At 26.7% G+C, this 20,891-nt stretch overlaps 2 protein-coding genes across 2 annotated transcripts; one reads left to right on the top strand and one right to left on the bottom strand.

Moving 5' to 3' along the window:
* Nucleotides 1-1,830: 1,830 nt before the first annotated feature.
* Nucleotides 1,831-4,023, bottom strand: LOC137812839 (nucleolin 2-like). The gene is made up of 2 exons (XM_068615066.1): nt 3,747-4,023; nt 1,831-3,161 (listed from the first exon to the last, which is right to left on the bottom strand). Exon 2 carries the CDS (start codon nt 3,155-3,157, stop codon nt 2,114-2,116), a length of 1,044 nt encoding a protein of 347 aa, XP_068471167.1. The 5' UTR covers nt 3,158-3,161; nt 3,747-4,023; the 3' UTR covers nt 1,831-2,113.
* Nucleotides 4,024-14,658: 10,635 nt separating this feature from the next.
* On the top strand, nt 14,659-15,847 carry LOC137812841 (uncharacterized). The gene has a single exon (XM_068615068.1). It carries the CDS (start codon nt 14,804-14,806, stop codon nt 15,401-15,403), a length of 600 nt encoding a protein of 199 aa, XP_068471169.1. The 5' UTR covers nt 14,659-14,803; the 3' UTR covers nt 15,404-15,847.
* The last annotated feature ends 5,044 nt before the right edge of the window (nt 15,848-20,891 follow it).

The following is a 20,891-nucleotide window of genomic DNA, read 5'->3' as shown; positions in this document are numbered from 1 at the left end:
AGGGAGAATGTTGTTTTGGTTTTTATTCTTTTGCAATCAAGCTTCATTATAAGATCAGTTTATCTTTTGATATTGTAATTTGTCTTGGACATCCACTTCACTTCAAATTAATTTTTGTTTGCATACGAATCAATTAACTTCCCGTATTTTTCTTCAAAAAAATATAAAGTGTCAATTTCTCTCTCACTCTCAACTTTTTCTTTATGAATGATTTTGCATGGATCACTCAAGAATATAGTATATGCAATTTCAGCAAATCTAAAAAATTGATGTAATTTTACGTTGATTTTATGGAAATAGGTAAATTTCAAAAAATAGGACTTTTAAATATATAACTTTAAATATTTAGGATTTGTATTTATTTAAGATTTTGAATATTTTAGAAATTTTATATATTTTAGATTTTTATTTAAATAGAACTAAAGGATTTATATTTATTTAAGATTTTGAATATTTTAAAAATTTTATATATTTCAGATTTTTATTTAAATATTACTTTAAATATTTAGGATTGTTATTTATTTCAGATTTTGAATATTTTATATATTTCATATTTTTATTTAAATAGACATTAAATATTTAGAATTTTTATTTATTTAGAATTTTGAATATTTTAGGAATTTTATTTAATTCATATTTTTATTTAAATATTTAGGATTTGTATTTATTTAAGATTTCGAATATTTTAAATTTTTATTTAAATAGGACATTGAATATTTAGTATTAGTATTTATTAAAGATTTTGAATATTTAAAAAAATATATATTTTTTAAATTTTTATTTAAATAAGACATTAAATATCTATGAATTTATATTTACTTAATAATATTATTATTAATTATAAAAAAATAAATACATAAATAATTTAATTAGTTTTTAAAATAGTAAACATGTAATCTTAATCTTTTATTAATTAAATAAAATAAAATTTCAATCACACTCATCATATTACTTATCAAAAAAAATTTATAAAAAATTTACATATTCCAAAAAATTCATTTTTTTAAAATAATTATTCAACAAAATATTAATTAACTCAAGTCTATACAAAAAAATTTCATATTTAATTATTTAAATATTTTTAAAAAACTTTATAAATTTGTAAACTTACATTTACATCTTTAAACTAATTTATAAAATTTCTTTCACCTATTATATTACTTACAAACTTCAATTAATTATCCTTATAAATCTATTCTAACAAGTCAAATAACTCTCAAATATTCACACATCCTTTATCTCTCTCTCACACAAATCTTCAGAAATCTCGTCCCCCAAAAGTTAGGTTCCAATGAATGCAGCAGTCTAACAAACAGATGAGCTACTGTTGGGTAGGCTTGGGTGAGTAGCTGCCAAATTTAGACACAATGCAATTAAAGTTCTCACTTTCTATTTACCTTTTTCTGGCCTTTTTGCATTATTACCTTTTTCTATTACTACCTCTTGCAACTCTCAGAATGTGATTTTCATTATGAAGTACCAAAAAAATAGTAGGATTTAGGAATAAGGCATCACCTCTTTCCTTAAACCCTTTACAGCCTATCATCTGTATCTTTTATTATTGCGTCAACATATCACATTTTCATCTATTTTTTTCATTTCTGCTAATATTCAACAGCTACCAAAAATGGCATTTCTAGGAGTTGCCATTTACAATCATATTATACCATTCATATATGCCAATATTTCTTTTCTTCTTTTTCGTTTCAGATACTCTCCATATCAGAAAACTACTTTTGAGGACCGTATAATATTACAAATCATGGGACTCGAAATGCTTGTCACCGGATTTGCAATGAAAAACCAAACTACTTTAAACAAAGCTGAAAGTAGCTGGAAAACAAAATGTATCATTCACAACAATTACATTTATCTTAGCCTATACAGTTTTTCAAATCCAACGAAAACAATGCTGCAGAAGTGATCTCTTCAAGAAAAATATCTGCAATGTTACAATTCCCTATGTACAATTACATCATACATAGTCATGAACTAAAGAAACTCTATAGCCTAGAAATTCACCCCTTACAGCTCTGTATTTTTTTTTTTTATGAAAATGGCATCTATGAACTCTAGTTTACAAAGATGAGAAACATAATCTTATTAAACCAAACTAGCTATCTGCTTCACCGATTTCTGAACTGTGTTTCATGCCTGAAGTATAGGCATGAGTAATACTATTTCCTGCATTCATTTCCTCATCAGCATCGTTCTTTGATGCTTCCAAATTCACTTCAACAGTGTTATCTTCTACGTATGTGACTTCATATATGTGTCCTCTGAGCCAACTTCCTTTACTAACACTTGACAGGTTTTCTTCATGCCGGATGTGTGCCCGACCAAATACTATTTCAGTTTCATTGACATCAGGTGGGACACCATTTTCATCATGAAAGCTTTGGACCTCATCTATTTCTTCTGTCAATTCAGCATTTGTGGCACCCTCCACCACATTTTTCTGTATCCCGGTTTTCTTTTCTCTAATTATTGGCCCTTCATCTCCATCATTCTCTTTTTCTGAGAAATCTAATGTAGCATTCTGTCTAGCATGCACATCATTTAGCTGTTTCCTGAGTTGTACTTCTTTTTCTTTGCCATTACTTTTAGAATCATTTACTATTGATCCCTTTGGGTATTTCTCATCACCATGCTCTTTGTGACCTGACTCACTTCTCCTTGATTCTATACCAACCTTTCTGGCTGTTGTTTTGGATGAATCTTTGTATTGATTTTCAGATGACACCTCAGCTTGAGTTTGTGGTTCAAGTTCCACTTCTTTTCTTTCTCTTGAGCTGGATTTCTCATTGATAACTACAGACTCTGCTTCACCCTTATCTTCCTTGGCTCCATCAGATGATTCAGATCCATCATCCCTGACACTACTTGACTCTTTAGCTTCTCCTGCAGAATCTACATTTCCTGAGTCTGCAAAATCTATTTCATATAACCGTGATAGGATCCCTTTACGCCCTAACAATACAACTTCAGGCCCTCCAACAAGGTTGCTTTCATCGCTATAGTTCTCTCTATCATTTCTTGATTGCTTGATCTGATATAACATCCAGGCACCAACAGCCAAAACTAGCATCACCTTCAATGTCTGTTTTATGATAGCCCCTTTTGGTCTCTGAGCCCTTCCAAAAGCTTGATACTCCATTCTTCTGCATATGATTCAGAATCTTTGTCAATGCTCAAATAAATATTTGGAGGAGACAATTGAACATTTTAACATTTTGGTTCTTGCATTAAAACCGGAAAAGTAAAACTACTAGTAAATATTTAAACCAGCAATAGGGAATAAACAAATCCAACTAACAATTGGAGAAACAAGTCTGATTACTAACAATTACACTACAGAAAGATAAGAGACGCATGTGCAAGCACCACCAAAACTGCCTAATAATCCTGACTTGAAATAAAATCCAAGAAATAAAAAGTCAAACAAGTGCACCCAATTCATTCAAACATGGCGGAAGAGAAGTATTTCTTCCATGGCAGATGCTTTAGAATCGCAAACCAGGCCAATCATCAAGTCAACATGCACATTCATGGGCCCTTTCTAGCCCCAAATATGATGCTGATAAAAAAAAGTCCCAAATAATGATGCCCAAGAACACTTAACTTCATGAGAAACCACTGAATCCAAGAAACAAGTTTGACCATGATGGTTGAAGAAAGAAAGAATAAAAGATTGTAGAGGTATAGAAAATTCAACAGAAAAAATGAGGAGTTTATCCAGAAATTACCTTTTGGCTTATTTTCTGGTCTGAGGAAATGATCTTGTTATTTGTTGTGTGAGATTAGTGTTGTTGAATCTGTTTGTAGTTTTAAATTGTAGTTGGAACAAGAAGATCAAAATTAATGATTTTGAAAGTACAGAAAACTAGAAGAGTAGTTGAGAGTGCCGAAAAGTAGCAGTTAACATTTTGTCGCCATCACAAATAATCCTGGGATGGGATTCTCCAACACGCAACCAGAGAAAGTCAAAGAAATCATTCTGGGGAAATATTCACAATTCAAACTTCTTATTAACCCTCATGGCTTATGCATCTCTATGCGTTTCTTGCACTCCCATATTTCTTAAAATAACTAAATTACCCTTTTATATTTTTTATTTTGAACATTTTTTAATTTCAAAATATGAAATCTAAAGACTTTTTGTATTATAAAATTTAAAAATTAAAATTTATAATTTTTTATTTTGAATTGTACAATTTAAAATTAAAATTTATAAAAAAATTATTTTAAATTATAAAATCTAAAATATAAAATTTATATTTTGAATTTGTAATATAGTGTATTTTAAATTACATAATTCAAAATATAATTTATTTTTTTCAAAAAATTTATTAATAATTTATATTTTAAATTGTATAATTAATAATATACAATTTTATTTGAGATTGTATGTTCTATAATACAAATTTCAAACTGTAAAATTTAAAATAAATTCTTTTGAAAATATGGAGTGCAGAAATCAATTATGGGAGTGCAGGAAGATATTCCCACTGATCTCATGGGCTCAGCTCATGGAGATTGGATCAACTTCCTGTGTTGCTCTTTAATTAAAACACTTGGGCCCTGCTATTCCCACTTATAACTTGTTAATTAAACCTCTAATAAAATGAAAAACAAAAATATCCTTTAAATATTTAGTTAAAAAAACCTTGGTTAGAAAAAAAATGGGTAATTAACTCAACTAAAAGTGTCTGTTATGTTTTTTTTTTTAAAAAAAAATTGTAGAAGTAACTTTTTATGAATAATTTTTAATATGTTAGTTTTTTTTAGTAAGAAGACTCAATCCATGATATATATATCTCATCTTTTTTTCTTGTTTACCAAAAAAAAAGTAAATTGAATAAAAAATTAAGGAAAAATTATATTTAATTATATATGTATTTATAAACTCATTTATTTTATTTTTTATAGAGATAAAAAATATTTCATGACAAGAAATGTTTGATAATTTTATATTTTTAATTTTTTTTATAATTGGTATATTCTTCTATTGAAAATATTATCTTATCATGAGTGAAACTTAAATATACCACCATTTTTTTTGGTAAATCAAATATTTTTTTACTTAAAATATCATATAATTTAACTCACTCAATTTAAATTGTCAATGTTAATAAATATGAAAATTGAAGAAATCATACAAAATTGCCAATGTTATGTGTAAAATATTTGTGCAAAACACTTTGATCAATTTCCTAAAATGGAAAAGTATAAGTATAAGAAAAAAACTTAAGTTTCAAAAGTGTGTATGACACAAATGTAAATGTAAGATGATAAGGAAAAAGTGGTTACGAATGATTAATAAGATGAACTAAAAGAATAAATAAATAAGAAAGATTCAATACGTAGAAATAACATGATTCAATTGAAGTATTATTTAATTTATGTACATAAAGAAATTCATTTATCACAAATATTACAATACTAAGTTTTTGTCTTAAGATGAGCGGTCATTCAACTTACTCTTTTACTATAATGTTTCAATTGAACAATAACTCTAACTGAACTATAAAGTGTCATTACATGTCCATATTTAATATATAATTATCGTAACCAACTTTCGTGAAACATGTAACTATGTTTTCTATTAGGATTACTAAAATAGTTTATGTATATTACACTAGTATAAGTAAAAACGTAAAAACTAAGATTGTATGTTTTACTAAAATTCTATTAAACATTTTGAAGGTTAGACAGTATTGGAATCTTAATAAGATTTTTACCTAATTAATCTTTACATTATACTATAATCAAGCAAAAGATGGATAATACTTTAAATTCAATATAATTATAAAGAATTGAAGATGTACTCAATATTTGAAATAATAGAAAAAGGAAGATAGTGTTCGAAACAATCCAATAAGAAGTTATGATTGTAATAGAAATTGTATTAATATACACAATTAAAGAAAGTTAGAAGTTTATTTTATGTAAAAATATTTATATCAAATATGACATCTACAGTGACAGAAAACTTCAAATTAATAAATTTAATAATTATTTAATGTATATATCTTTAAATCAATGCATTTAATAATTATTTAAATACTTTAAACAAAAAATAAATAGATCATTTAAACAATAAAGAATATTAATTATGTTTTTTTCTTCTCATATATGACATGGCATAAAACTTTAAATCAATAAATTTAATAGTTATTTAATATATATATATATATATATCTTTAAATCAATGTATTTAATAATTATTTGAATACTTGCAACAAAAATTAAATAGATCATTTAAACAATAAAGAATAACTCTAGAGCAATTGCCAAATAAAAAAGAAAGTTAAAGATACACTATTTTTTCAAGAATAATTTATTGAAACAATTTATTTCATATAGTTGGTATTGATTTCTAATTTTAATTAACATTTTGTTTTAAGATAAAATTGAATGCAAGTCTTAGTATACATAAAACTTTTAATCACTATACTAATGAAGTTGGGATTGATTTTCATAATCAAAAATTTGCATTTCATTTAAACTCTTGAGATTTTTTTTTTAAATTATAAGTAATAAGTGACCTATCTCAAATTTTATAAAATATTTATTAGAAGATATCTCATGTTTTAATATCATTAAAATAAATGATATATTGATTATCAATATTTTTCCTCTTGAACAATTTTCATAATCTAACAAAATTATAGAAAGAAAATAACTTTATAAACATGTGTCTTTATATATAAAAAAAAGTGAGTCTTTAACAACATAAAAACATACCGTCAAAGTTTAAATTTTCATTGTAAGGAAATAATTGTCAAGATAAACTTATAGTTAGGAGTTTTATGAAAAATTTCAAAGTTCAAAAAAATCCACATAATACACACACAAAAATGGTGTAACTCTAAAAAAATTGTGTTCATTCGGTCTTTGTTCACCATAATTTTTTATGACTTATGTAGTCTTTTGTATTTTTTTCATAATTATTTATTTAATTATTCGCGTTTATTTATTTAGAGTTATGTACTCTTAATTGATTTTTTTTTTCTTTTTATGTTGCTGTTGTTGACCTTAAATTTACCTTTAAAATTAGTTATTCGTTTTTATGTTGAATTAGTCGTTTTATTTACATAAATAGATTAAAAAATCCACATTATAATATAGGTTATTCAATTAAATGGTTTAATCAAAATTTAAAGTAAAAAATATAATTTTTTATTTTTGTATGTTCATTTGTGAAAAACGGATCTTTGTTAAAATAAGTTTAACAATGATGTTAATTGTTTATTAAAATTTATTGTTTTTGTATGATATTATCTGATTTATTATTGTACTTTTGTTTATTCAAAACTAAAAATGTAGAGATTACCAATCTAAAAAAAACTCAAAATAAAAATATGTATTTTAAATTTAAATATCTATTTTCCACCTAAAACACCACCTAAGCTAAAAATCATATATCATAAACTTATTATTTAGAATTATTCAATATATCATAATATGTTTGAATCTCACATTAATCTCTTGATTTATGGTCACTTTCAAAATGCTTACCATTGTATACTACTGTCGAGCTTGTACAAGTATATCTAACACTTACAATTTTCAATAAGAAAAAATATATTTACAAGTTTAAATATTTTATATACATTACTATTGTTATTAAAATGGTAATCTATTATATGTTTTCATAATACTCTAAATTCTATATTACTTATAACAAATGTGTCGCATTGGATTACCATGTATACTCTAATTTTAGGGTAAAAATTTGATGTTTTTGAAAAAAAAAAACTATATTATAAAAAAAATGTTATAGTAATATATTAACATTAAATTATTAACGATCTTCTATTGATAAAAAAAAATTATACTCTAAAAGTGAATCTAAATTAGATATATTGAAAGTGTTTGTTTTAGTTCAATTAAATGTTTGGTTTTAAGTTTCATCTAAGTCATATATTGTGTATTTCTTTTTTTTTAATTGGTGTATTGACCTTTGATTTGTATGAGGATGATTTTTTTATGTACTCTTTTAGGTGTATGTTTGATTGACAGGTGGTTTTTTTTCTGATTCAATTAGGAGTAATTCTTACAAGTATATATGAGTATGTCTACTAGAAGTGTTTATGTATAATAAGTGGTTTATATTTATTATTTTTTATTATAAACAAAACTCTAAAGTGAATCAACCTAATAATGTTTAAATTAGAACAGTTTAAATTGTGTAAAGCATTGGAAAAGTGAAGTATGGGTTATCCCTTCAAAATAGTCTTGCTCTTATCTCGATGCTTTTATAAAGCAAAGTGCACTAAATCTGAGTCTAAGAAAAGATTCAAAGTCAAAGGTTTTCCCTTGGAAGAGAACAAGGCTAAGGAAACTCCTAAATTTATTCTTGTTCTCTACAGTAACATTTACTTGTTCCATAAAAAATAAAACATTACTTTACTTTCCCATGTAAACAAAGTTGAAAACTTTTTCATAAAAAGACTCAATGAAAACTAAATATTGTGAGAACTTTTTTCTTATAATATGATTTTTTTTTTGTAATAAATTATCGTTTATATTCCTTATCACAAAAACTCGATCATCAGGTCAAAGCACTGCTATGCAACTATTGATATAAAAATATTTTAAAAATAATTTTGTGCATTAATGCTGTGTAATTATTTAACTAAATTTTAGATTTTAGTCAGATGAATATTATTTTTTTAGACTTATTATGAGAGCAAATTATTTTAATCAAAAGAAATATAATTTTACTTGGACTTTTTTGTTTAGACTAGTAATCTAAATAAATGTTCATTTTAAATGTATTTAATTAACTTTAAATATCAAAGAAAAACAATTCTACTAAACACATTGATTTCATTGAAAACATTCTTATTATAATATTTGTAAAAACAAGTTTGATCCTTCAAATGTGTATCAACCATGTAAACTTCACTCATTTCTTTAAAATGAAAAGGATAAAAAAATATTTAATATTAGAAATGAAGTTATATGAAAAGGCATTAGAGAGAAAGCAGTGAAAATATAAATCTATGTAAAATGTAACTTATAAAAAACTGAGAAGCAATAATCAAGCGAGAAATATAAAGAGTAATGAAAATAAATGATGAAACTTACCTTTACCTTGAGTGTATGGTTGATCATTAAGGACCATTGCCTATAACACTAACCTTCATTGCATTTTAAAAGGGGTGTTGTTTTAAGGCATATTCAACTGATAGAGCCTACATCATAATTTGTTGCAAAGGGAATCTGCGTACGCGTAATTTTTAATTTAAAAAAACAAAAATATAATAGAAATATTCACTGATATGACGTTATTCAGAAAAAGACATATCTTTTAAGTAGTTTTAACTTCTCTATATATTTTGCAAAGTCCTTATCAATGAAAGAACAAAAAAACTATTTATACTCTCCAATCCCTTCCTTTACAAAAAATTGAGAATCACCTTAAACTATTATAATTTTTTTTATTAAGTAAAATTAAAGTTTTGAAACTAGTTATCATTCAATAAGGACTGAGAGAACTTCTACCAGCTGAACAATTCACTCATTCGTTTCGGTCGGTCGATATATGCTTCTTCTTCTACTCCTTAGATTTGGCCGGTAAACTTTTCCTTCCTCAACTCTCGTTTCTCTCCTTCAATCAAGTTTTCCTTTCTTCATTCACTCTCGGTTGGGAGGACACTTGCAAAAAGTGTTGTGACACTCAAGTATTCAGTACAATAAATGCATAATAATGACTTGTTTTTTTTTTCTTGTAAGTTATGCTTATTTATATGTTTGTAATGGGTCTTGTTACTGTTGGACCGAAATTAACGCATGGATCATGATTAAAGATGTATTACCTAATTCTCCATACGACTTAACTTTATTAATCATCTTCTGAATTTATTGCATTCTAAACATGTCGGTCAGCCAAAATCAAATAATAAAGTTTCTAGAGTTCGTCCGATTTCAACTAGTAAAAAACTAATTAGTGTAGTTTCATATTCAAACATCATTAAAATAAATCGGTCTAATTAAATTAATTTAGTATGAATATTATTGGGTGAAATTATTATTATTATGATTATTACCCCAATTTTTTCAGTTGTACTTAAAGAAAATAACGTTTATTAATTAAATTCATCAATTTCAAAATCAGTCATAAAATTCACTATAATTTATCGTTTAATCAACTCAAAATGTCTAATTGTTTAATGAAAATTTTGTAAATGTTAGATTGCTCATTCAATTCCACATTATCCTCTTCAGCTAACAAATTAGCTATATTTAAATATAGTCATTTTATATAACCAGAGGTTGTGCATATATATATAATTATTTTTGTCGCTCCTTTAAATTATACATACTATTCACTCATTTATTCTGAATTAATGTGAGAATTGATCTTTCACTTAAACATTCAACTCACGAGACATTGGCAGATAGAGACATATTACATAAGACAAATTTTAGGTGTAATATGTAAGCATTGTATATTTGGATAATGTGTGTGTGTTGTTATTACAATGTCTCATTGTGATTGAAATCATTAAATTAAACTAAAATTTTAATATCTAGTCACACATAATAACGAATTACGAACGGTTCATGTTTTATGTGGTGTTGTAAGAGAACAGGAGAATGCCACGTTTCCAAAGTAGTTGTTCCTATTAATGAGTGATGGGTGCGATTTTGCAGTGAGGTGAAATATTAATAGGCACACACTTGGTAGTAGTTGAGCGAGCGTTATACACCTGATGCATCATTCTCTCTCGCTTAACAATGTACATGCTTTTTTCAGTGTTGTTGGGATCTTTAATTTTAAAAATATTGATATCTATAACTCATAAGGGTGAGACCCACCGAAAAATCCTCGTAACCTAAACATCCCTTATATATGAGGCTCAAACTTGTGGAGTCAAATATTTTAATGACAGATTAAATAAAAATTAATAATAATATTATTGTGAGGTTATGGATTGAGTCAAAGGTGAAAATAGATTTGATATATGGAGTTAATGTTTATGAATTATTAGCTTCATTCACTTCGATTTGAGGTTAGGATTTTTGAGGTAACGAGTCGAATCCAATTACGTGATAAAACGGTCTTAATGTTGTTGATCTTTGAGATAATTGGTCAAATTCAATTATGTGGTGAAACAATCTTAATATCGATCTCTAAGTTAATGATAAATATCTCATTTATTTTTCATAAAGAGGGAAGAAAGTTAATTATGGAGATTGACCGTATATGCGAGATTGTAATTAAGTTGGAAATATATCTCAAAACAATACCAGATACAGGGAGAATGGAGAAAACACTATATCCTATATAAGAGAAAAAAAATGACCTGATAAGACAGAACGGAGATAAGAAGAAAGACTCAGACAACAAGAACAATAACTCACAGGAAGTAATTTCAACTCATCTTATGATAAGAAAGAATGAAGATAAGAAGGACGACTCAGACAACAAGAACAATAACTCACAGAAACAATAACTCACAGGAAGTAATTTCAACTCATCTTATGTTATATTACTATATACACTAGAATTTATATTTTTATTGACTTGAACGTCGTGTATCTTCTGACAGGTGAAACTTCCTTATTTCTTTTGAACCAATTCATGAAACATGCAAAAATATGATATGGTGGTCATCTCAAAATTTAATCAACATCAACTAAATATTGTAATTGATTGGCTAAAACAACTATATATATAATATTATTTATAAAAATTGTGTTAATTAAAAATTATTAACATAAATTTCAACTCATTTATATTTCTATGAATAAGTTTACCAAAATTACAAATTATGCCCTTAACAGCGACTGAAGCATTAATGATATTTGAAAGGGATTGCAAGACGATCATGGATCTCTTGTTTCTACATGCATTGTACAAACATTTTAATAAAATAAATAAATTTTTTATTATAAATTAAAATTAGTTTATGCTCAAACTAATTAGTAAAAATCGCCTTAATAGTATCTAATCTATTTCCAGGAATCAAACATTATTCTTTCTTTCGTGATTTTTATTTCATGCATATTTCCATGAAACTTAGTTATTAATATAATTGATTTCTTGCTGAAAAGTCACATAGATCTTAAAAAGTAATTAAAAAGTAAAACGTGTATAAATAATGTTAACTTATTTCAATGGGCCAAAACGTAATTTAAACAGTCAACGTGTTGACATATCACGCTTTCCTCGAATAATAAGGTAGGGAAAAATGAGGCAGAAAAAAGTATTATAAGTGGAAATGGACGGTAGAGATTACGCGGTTGAAATACATTTAATCAATACTTAGTCCGCACGGCAAATGCAAATCCTTGACTAAAAATCTCAAATAATGTCGCTAATTATTAGTTTTGGGTATGCAAATCTATTCACCTGTAACTAATTTTCATTGGATTTACGGTAAATATTTTTTATTGAAAAATATGACTAATTCTTTTATTAATTATACTTTCTATATTCATAAATTTAAATTTAAATTTTATTTACTTGTTAGATGGGAGTTTCCGTTAAAATTAACACTGATGAGGCTGTTAGGGGATATCCTGATTTAGCTACGTGTGAAGATATTTTTTGTGGGAGTATGGGAGAATTTATTGGAGCTTTCTCTGCGTTTCTTGAAGCTCAAATTGTTCTGGTTGCTGAGTTTAATGGGGGTTATACATGCTAAGGAGGAAGCTCAAAAGATGGGCTTAATAATGTCTGGCTGGAATGTGATTCTGCTTTGGGTTGTGTTGTGTTAATACTAGGACCAGTGTTCATTTGATGCTTCGGAATCGATTGAATACTTGTCTTAATTACTGTGGAAAAATTAGGTTTATGATTATTCATATTTTTCGTTAAGGAAATGCGTATGCTCATAAGTTAGTTAATTTATGATTTATTTATAGAAGATTTATTTTTATTAAACTACCATATAGTTTGTTCTTAGAATTATTTATGAATAGTTATAATCTATTTATGTATCGTTTTTGTTAATATATGAGTTTTGGTCTAACTTTTCATATTTTTATATTTTTATATTTTTTTTAATAATATTTTTTTTATGCAAATGATTGTTGTTAGCATAGATGAAAAATCAAGTTGGATGATAACTATCATAAAATTTTTATTTAATAAAAAATGAGTTGAATATCGACTAACTACTCTTGATAATATTTGTATTTATTAAACTGTAAAATTGCAATTTAGTTAAATAAATAAACATGGGTTTCCATGATGGAGAAGTTGGAGTAAACTCCAACGTACATTCCTTGCAATGCACCAACCTACCAACACCAATACCACAATTTTAAATATCCAAATTGTCATTGTCATATAAATTTCCCCTCACCCTTCAATATATACATAAACTTGTTTTGCTGTTTTGTTTAATCCGTCATTTCTATAGCGGTGGTCAATAAATTACTTTTTTATTAGAAATTATGTAAAGTACAGCAATAATGATATTAAATGACATTGTTTATACAGAGACTTTATGCGTAAACAAATGTTATCTCTATAAGAAAATATTTTATGAAAATCTATTATATCAATTAAAATAAATTTTATAAATAAAGTTTAAGTTAATAAATTTATTAGGGCATTCACTTATTTTATATAAAATGTGAGAAACTTTAAATTTAGTTTTCGTACATTAGTTAAAATAAGTATTTTATCTAGTGTTTTTATTTTTATTTTATTTTTTTTAATGATATTTTTTTCATGATGTAGTGATAGATGATTATTAAAAAAAACAAATGTTGTGTTTAGAAGTAAATAATTAATTTAATTTTTTATTTTATTTTATTATAGTTTTCATAAAATTGTCTTTAATTAAACGTGGCAATAATGCTATATATCTATTAATAAAATTAGTTAATAAATTTTAAATAATAAGATAATATTTAAATAAATTTGAAAATAATAAAACGAAATAAACTATTAAATTGGGAAGGTTTTTTTTTTATCATTTACATTAATTAGTCAGATGAAAAGTAATTAAGAATAATTTTGATCAAAATATAAATGATGAATGGGGAAAAGCTCTACGTTGCATGTGAATGTTTATAGGTATACAATAAATGAATTTCTATGATTATTCAATTTATGAATTCGAGTTGCCTTTAAGATGGAAATTATCAACCTATGAAGTAATCACAATTTTTTGTTACTAACATATGTAATAAATATTTAATATTTTATTAGGTTCATGTATTATAATAAAGACTTTTCAAATCAAAAGTGCGTGGTATAATAGAAAAAAAAAATATTAACAAACATCTTTAGTACAAAAGTATTATTTAATATATCAGCTTCTGGTTTATCAGAAAGCAATTTAAATTATATACACTTTTTTAAATATTTTTTAATTGATAAATAAAAATAAAATGAGACATTAAAATAAAAGATTATGTATAACATAGTTGTTTATAATGACTGAATTTTGGAATATGTAAAGTTAGTGTGATAATAATGTATTGTGCCAAAGAGAGAAATGGGTGTATAATTGATAAATATGGTTGTGGAGATTAGTCTGGTTTAAACATTTTCATCCCATTAATAAATATAATTTTTAAATGAATTGTTAAAAAAATGAAAAGAAATAATGATAATAATAATTAATAAGAAGAAGAACGTGTGGCACTTGCATGTGCACTGAATCCTTTAAATAGCTCTGCAACCCTTCTCTCCCACTGCATACCAAAACACAATCCAATCATTCAATTATTACTCTCTCTCTCTCTCTCTCTTTCTCTCTATCACTTTCTCTCTCTCTCTCTCTCCCTTGAAAGAATCTTAAGCATCTATACATAAAATAAAAGAAGAAAAATGGAGATTGAGGGAAGCACGGAGATGGTGGCGAAGAAGGTATGGAACATCGTACGTGTGATGTTCTTCATGTTGAGGAAGGGCATAGCCAAGAGCAAAATAATGGCGGATTTCCATCTCATGCTCAAACGTGGAAAGAAGGCCTTGCTCAACAACCTCATGCTCAACTACTACATGGCCTCCTTCACCTCCTCCCGCTCCCACCACAACCACCACGCCACCTTCATCTCCCCACGCGACTACGAGTTCAGCTGCAGCAACAGCCCCGTCATCCCCTTCCACGCCGTCAAACGCACCCACAAAAATCACCGCTTCTCCAAACCCTCCCAACACCACGACGTTTCCACGCTCTCCGCCGTTCAGAAGGTTCTCGAAATCCTCAACAACGACGCCAGCAACTCCCCCTTCCCCGCCTTCGGAAAAAGCCCTATCGGCAAGCAACTCAGAGTCACCGACTCACCCTTCCCTCTCAAAGACGACGGCGATAGCCAAGTCGACGTGGCAGCGGAAGAATTCATCAAGAAGTTCTACAATGACCTCAACTTGCAGAAAAAAATGGCACATCTTGAGTCCCCATATCATACTTCATGGAGAACATGAACACATGAACAGTATTTTGGAATCTTCAACATTTTTAACTTCCAATTTTCAGAACAACAAGAACCTTTCTCATCTCGCATCAACAGAACCTACTTCTGCATATTTTTGGCTGCTACGTGACGAGAGTTATATGATCAGATTGATCATTTGCACGTGACACGTGGATGACATGTCACGTGACTTTGTTGCTCTCGTTCCATGTAGCAGCTTTGGTTTTTTTCGGATCGGTTCTTGGGAGATGATTGTCCTGATGCTTATTTTGTGTTTTTGCTTATACTGTCTTGTTTCGGTTCACTACACTACACTGTATATTAGTGTTTTGAAACTGTGTTTTTCTTTCTCCCTGTACTTTGGGGTTTGAGGATGTTGGTGACAGTACTAGTGTAATGGAAGAAAAGAATGAAAGGAAAAAGAAAAGAAAAATGTGATGTGTTTGTTTGTGAATTATTTTGTGCCTGTCTTCTTCCAGTGGTTTGGAATTTCTCAGTTCCCAATAAAGGAATGCACCTACTGCAACTTTTCACAGTAATAAATTAAAGTGGGAGATTAATGCAGCTATTGTTTTTTTGTGCACGAAATTAATTTACAGCTTTTCAAGTTTGGTGAGTTGGAAATTGGCTTTATTAGAGCCTTTATGTCTCTCTTGTTCCTCAGTTCGTCTTTCTCTGTTACGCTGCTCTCATCCATCATTCCAAATTTCTGCTGTTCTATCTATCCTTATTAAATTTCAAAGGTTTTAATGGTTTAGTGTCTTTTATGGTAAGGTGTTTTAATTCAAATTGGTATGAAGCATGTGTTTAACTATTATTGCGTTTCGAATTCAAATTTATGAGATTGAATGGATAAGATCAAAATCACCACATTAGAGAAATTATTTATTTTAAAATTTGGTGTTTCGTCTTTTATTTTTGTTTTAAAAGACATTATGCTGAATCAAGAGAAGAAGGTGTATTAAAGAGTCTTTCACCTCGATTCTTAAGTGGTGTAAGATTATATTGATCGTAACAGAATAATAATTCCCATTCAAGGATTAAGGAAAAAAATTTACGATCCTTCCAGTGACATCATCTATGTGGATAAAAATGTTCATTAACCCTTCAATTTGGAGGAAATCACTCCCTTTAGACCTCGATTAGAGACTTGTTCTGGTAATATCAATATAGTTTAACATCGTTCGGGAATCAAAACCAATAACAGTTTATAACTCTTTCCTCCTCTAACTCACTATGCTATCCCTTAAACTTAAAAGTCAAAATATATTAAGTTTAAACTAACTGAATCCTAAAAAGTTAAATCACTATAAATCTCATTAAAAAAAATAAAAATAGAAAAAAATAGTTAATATCCCATTGCCAAATTAGAAAAAAAAAGTGAAATAACAACAATAACTTCGCCATAGTTTTAATTTAAATGTTGGTCAAAACTGAAGTGAACATATTAAACAGTGAAGTTTAATTATTCTACTGTGTGCGCATAAAAAAGAATATTAATATTGTAAGTTTAGAATATTAGTGACAGGGGTTATGAAGATTGATAAAGAAAATGGAAAATTTGGCAGAAATTGTACAGATGTGAAGAAATACTATTATTACTCATTTAGAATTATTGATTTTAACTCTTATAAAATGAATACATTTTTGTTTTCATCCTTATGTTTTTATTTTATTTTTAATAATCTAAACTTTAAATAATTAATATTAGCTTTTAGATGTTTTTACTAAATAAACAACGTTTATTTTATAATTTTAAATATATTTTTAAAGTATCAATCAATGGGATTGTATTATAAACTTAAGTTAATCTAAAATATAATTAAGAGTGATATTATGAGTTTATGAGTTTATCATTGTCAAATATTTTTAAAACTTTCTTTTCCTACACTTAGATATTTTTTATTTATTCTTTAATTTTTCAAAATTTATATATATATATATATATATATATATTTATGTCCCAAAATCTGATGTAAAACTTAAGATTTTAAATTTCATTTAACATAAATATATTTATAATAAGATGCCTCCAATTTTTTTCTATATATTGAAAATTTTATGTTATTAAAAATGGTTATTTTCACATTCACTCTTCATTAACCATATAAATATACACTATAGTTTCATTATTTTGGCATCAAAATTTATATATCATATTGTTATGGAGTTTATTGACTTTATCTATAATTACTTTGTTATAGAAAAACATAACTAATTACTTTTTATTGAATTTTTCTTTTGATCTCAAAATATTATATAAAACGACCGAGTTTATTAGAACTTGAATTAAAAACTTAGTGGTATTTTGACATTAATTTAAGAATTGGATATACAATTTCTTAAAGTACTTGGGATGAAGAATTTTACCTTACAGTTATCCTATATAATATGAAAAACATTGTTTGAATGATGGTATAAAAAAATATTAAAATAAATTTTAAATTTAACTCAATTATATAAAATCAATTTATAAAATTTATATTTATTTAAAAAACTGATATCTATATTATACAATGAATTTTACTAAATTGAATTTTACATCCACTTATATATTAAGATTTTTTATTTTATTTTATTAAAAAATATTTAAACTTTTTTATTATTATTTGAATGTACTTTGGAAACTGCTTTGAAGTTAGCACGTATGACAGAAATAATGAGTTATTTAATTGAAAGGTGTGTCTTTATGATAGCACTACACTTTATATTTACTTTGGCTGCCTTGGCACTTGTCGTCGTGTGCCATCATTGAATCTCAAAAAAAGCTCCTTAACCCTCTTTCACCATAAACATTAATAAATAAATTCATTCAATCTCTAAATTTGGGATCCGTATCTTCGCTTCCATTTTCTTCTTATCAGTACGAAAATATCATGTTTTAGGAAAAAATGTTCAGTAATTGTTCTGTATGCCTTGTACAAACACTGGGTCTTAATGCTCACAAGTTAAAACTTTCAACTTTTTTATATTATTTTTTTAAGGAATCGAAATTACATCCATGTCTAAATATTTTATGTTCTTTCACTAAATATCTTAATGTTTATTATTAGAGATTTCACATCGATTATAAATTAGAATATTTTATTCTTTATAAATGAGTGTAAATTCATCATATAAGTCAATTTTATGAGATTGAGTTAGACTTGAAGTTTATTTCTTAACATGATATCAGAGTCATTCAAAGTCTATCATAACAAGAATTTATTGATCTATAGTGTCATTTGCTATCGATATGTTATCGGATCATTCATAACATATATTGAAAGAAGTGTACTTCTTAACATTATTCAAAAGTTATATAAAAATAAAATGATTAGAGAAAAATGATATAATTAATGAAAAATTGCAAGTTGAAAGAAAAAAAGGATGGGATTGAAAAGGGTGATAGTAATGGGCATACATTACATGTGGGTCAGTGGTATTATTTGAGGGAACTTTAGTTGGTGTGTGGATTAGTTTGTCTATTTCTTCCCAAAGCAGTGGCGATGGCAAACATTAGAGCCATTTTGTCAAAGACAAAAATAAAGTACGTGCTGCTTTAGGGATCACTAAGGACCCAAACACACCATTGTTGCTTAGTTAGGTAATGCTGAGATAAAAAGCCACTTTCATTTCTCCTCTATTTCCATTTTTTAGCATTATTCTTCTCATTATACCAACCCCTTCTCTATACATTCCAAATTCATCTGCTTTTCATTTCAAAGGGAAAAAACATGTTACTTTTAACCATACATGTATACATTTGTTCTGTTATCTATTTTTAATGGTCATTTTCGTCTTTTGACCACCTCCGTGGCTGCACATGGAAACTATGGGTGCAGAAACAGAAAGTCTCTCCTCTCATCTCCCACTGCACAAAAGACATTGGGCCACGATTTTGGCACAGCTGTCAGAGAGTTGTCGTTTTCTTCCTGCACCTCCATATCTTTTGTCCGCAACTCCATTCTTTTTGTGAGAAGTCTAATTTACCCTTTTCGAATTGTAGAATTTAAAAGATATTTGTTAAATTTGAAAATACCTTCCCAACTTTCAAATTGTAGAGTTCAAAAGATATTTTTTAATTTCAAAATACCTTCTAAATTTTATGATTTGAAATACAAAATTATATTTTTTGGATTTGAAAATACTTTTCGAATTTTAGTATTCGAAATACAACAATCTGAAATGTTAAATTTTGTATTCTAAATTTTAAATTTTGAAAGGAACAATTGTAGTATTCTAAAAAATATGGGGTGTGAGAAGAAACTATGGAGGTGAAGGGATACTTTTTTTTTTCCTAAACATATTTTTGTTTTTTTTCGAATCACAATCTTATGGCTGCTTTTAACAATGCATAATAAGAATAAAGTTTATAGGTGCATTTAACAATTACCATAATAAGAATTATGTTTATAGGTGCTTTTGGGCTTCACAACCTGAAATCAATAAAGAAACAATGTCAATCATTGTTAGGTCAAAATGTGAAATCACTTATTATAGTTTTTTTTTCACCGTTACTATTATGAATCTTAATTAAACTTAAAAATAATAATTAAAAGTAGCATCAAAACGAGTAACAAATTATTGATTGGAATGAAATAGGACTCAAATGGTTAATAAGGAGTTATCTGCAAGGAAAAATTGAAACAAAAGAATTTCTAAATTAAGTTATTCCATAAAATTAATCATTAATAAAGATAATGAATAATTGATACCTATTTAATAAGTATGTAAAAAATGTCATACAATTTATAAGTTTTAAATTTTTTAATGATATTTATATAGTCATTTTCGAAAGTCTTATAAGATATATATTTATTAATTATTGTAATATCAATTTTTATATTGATTATTTTTAGTATTTTACACCAATTATTAAATTATTCTAAATGTCACTGGTATAAACAAAGTGATATTGAAGGCGGGAAGACAAAAATAACAATTACGTGTTATTATTAATGACAAAATCAAATGACAAAATACTTAAATAAAAAATTTTAAACACTTAATAGAATTTTTTTTTAATAGAACTCAATTCAAAATATTTAAATTTATAAAGTAATTAAAATTTAATTAAACCTATACAAAACTAAAAAATTGTTTATACGAATCATTTTAAAAGCCAAGAAACTATTTGAAGTTATCTCTATATTCTCCTTAAAGAAAAAGTTCTCTCTATATTCTAAAAAAGAAACACCAATGTGTATTTTTTTTATACAATGCACAAAAGAATATCCTAACTTTGCGTGTGATGATGAATATCCTAGGTTAATAGTTTCTTCAGGATAAACAACGCACAGCACGTGTTTAACAGCGGTCGTTTCCTTCTAATTTGGACACCTTTCTCCAACCATATTACAAACCATAACTATAATATAACTAACAATGTGTACTTTGAAATAAATGATTTTGTAGCAAAGTAGAAAATTATTGCTTTAACAATTTTCTTAACATTGTCTAATCTCCCTTTATCCAACAAGAATACGTGACATAAGACAAAAAGTATTCCTCAAGCT

The sequence above is a fragment of the Phaseolus vulgaris genome, chromosome 2 (genome assembly GCF_000499845.2).
Source record: "Phaseolus vulgaris cultivar G19833 chromosome 2, P. vulgaris v2.0, whole genome shotgun sequence".
Classification (NCBI taxonomy): Eukaryota; Viridiplantae; Streptophyta; class Magnoliopsida; order Fabales; family Fabaceae; genus Phaseolus; species Phaseolus vulgaris.
This window is presented reverse-complemented; position numbering and strand designations above follow the sequence as displayed.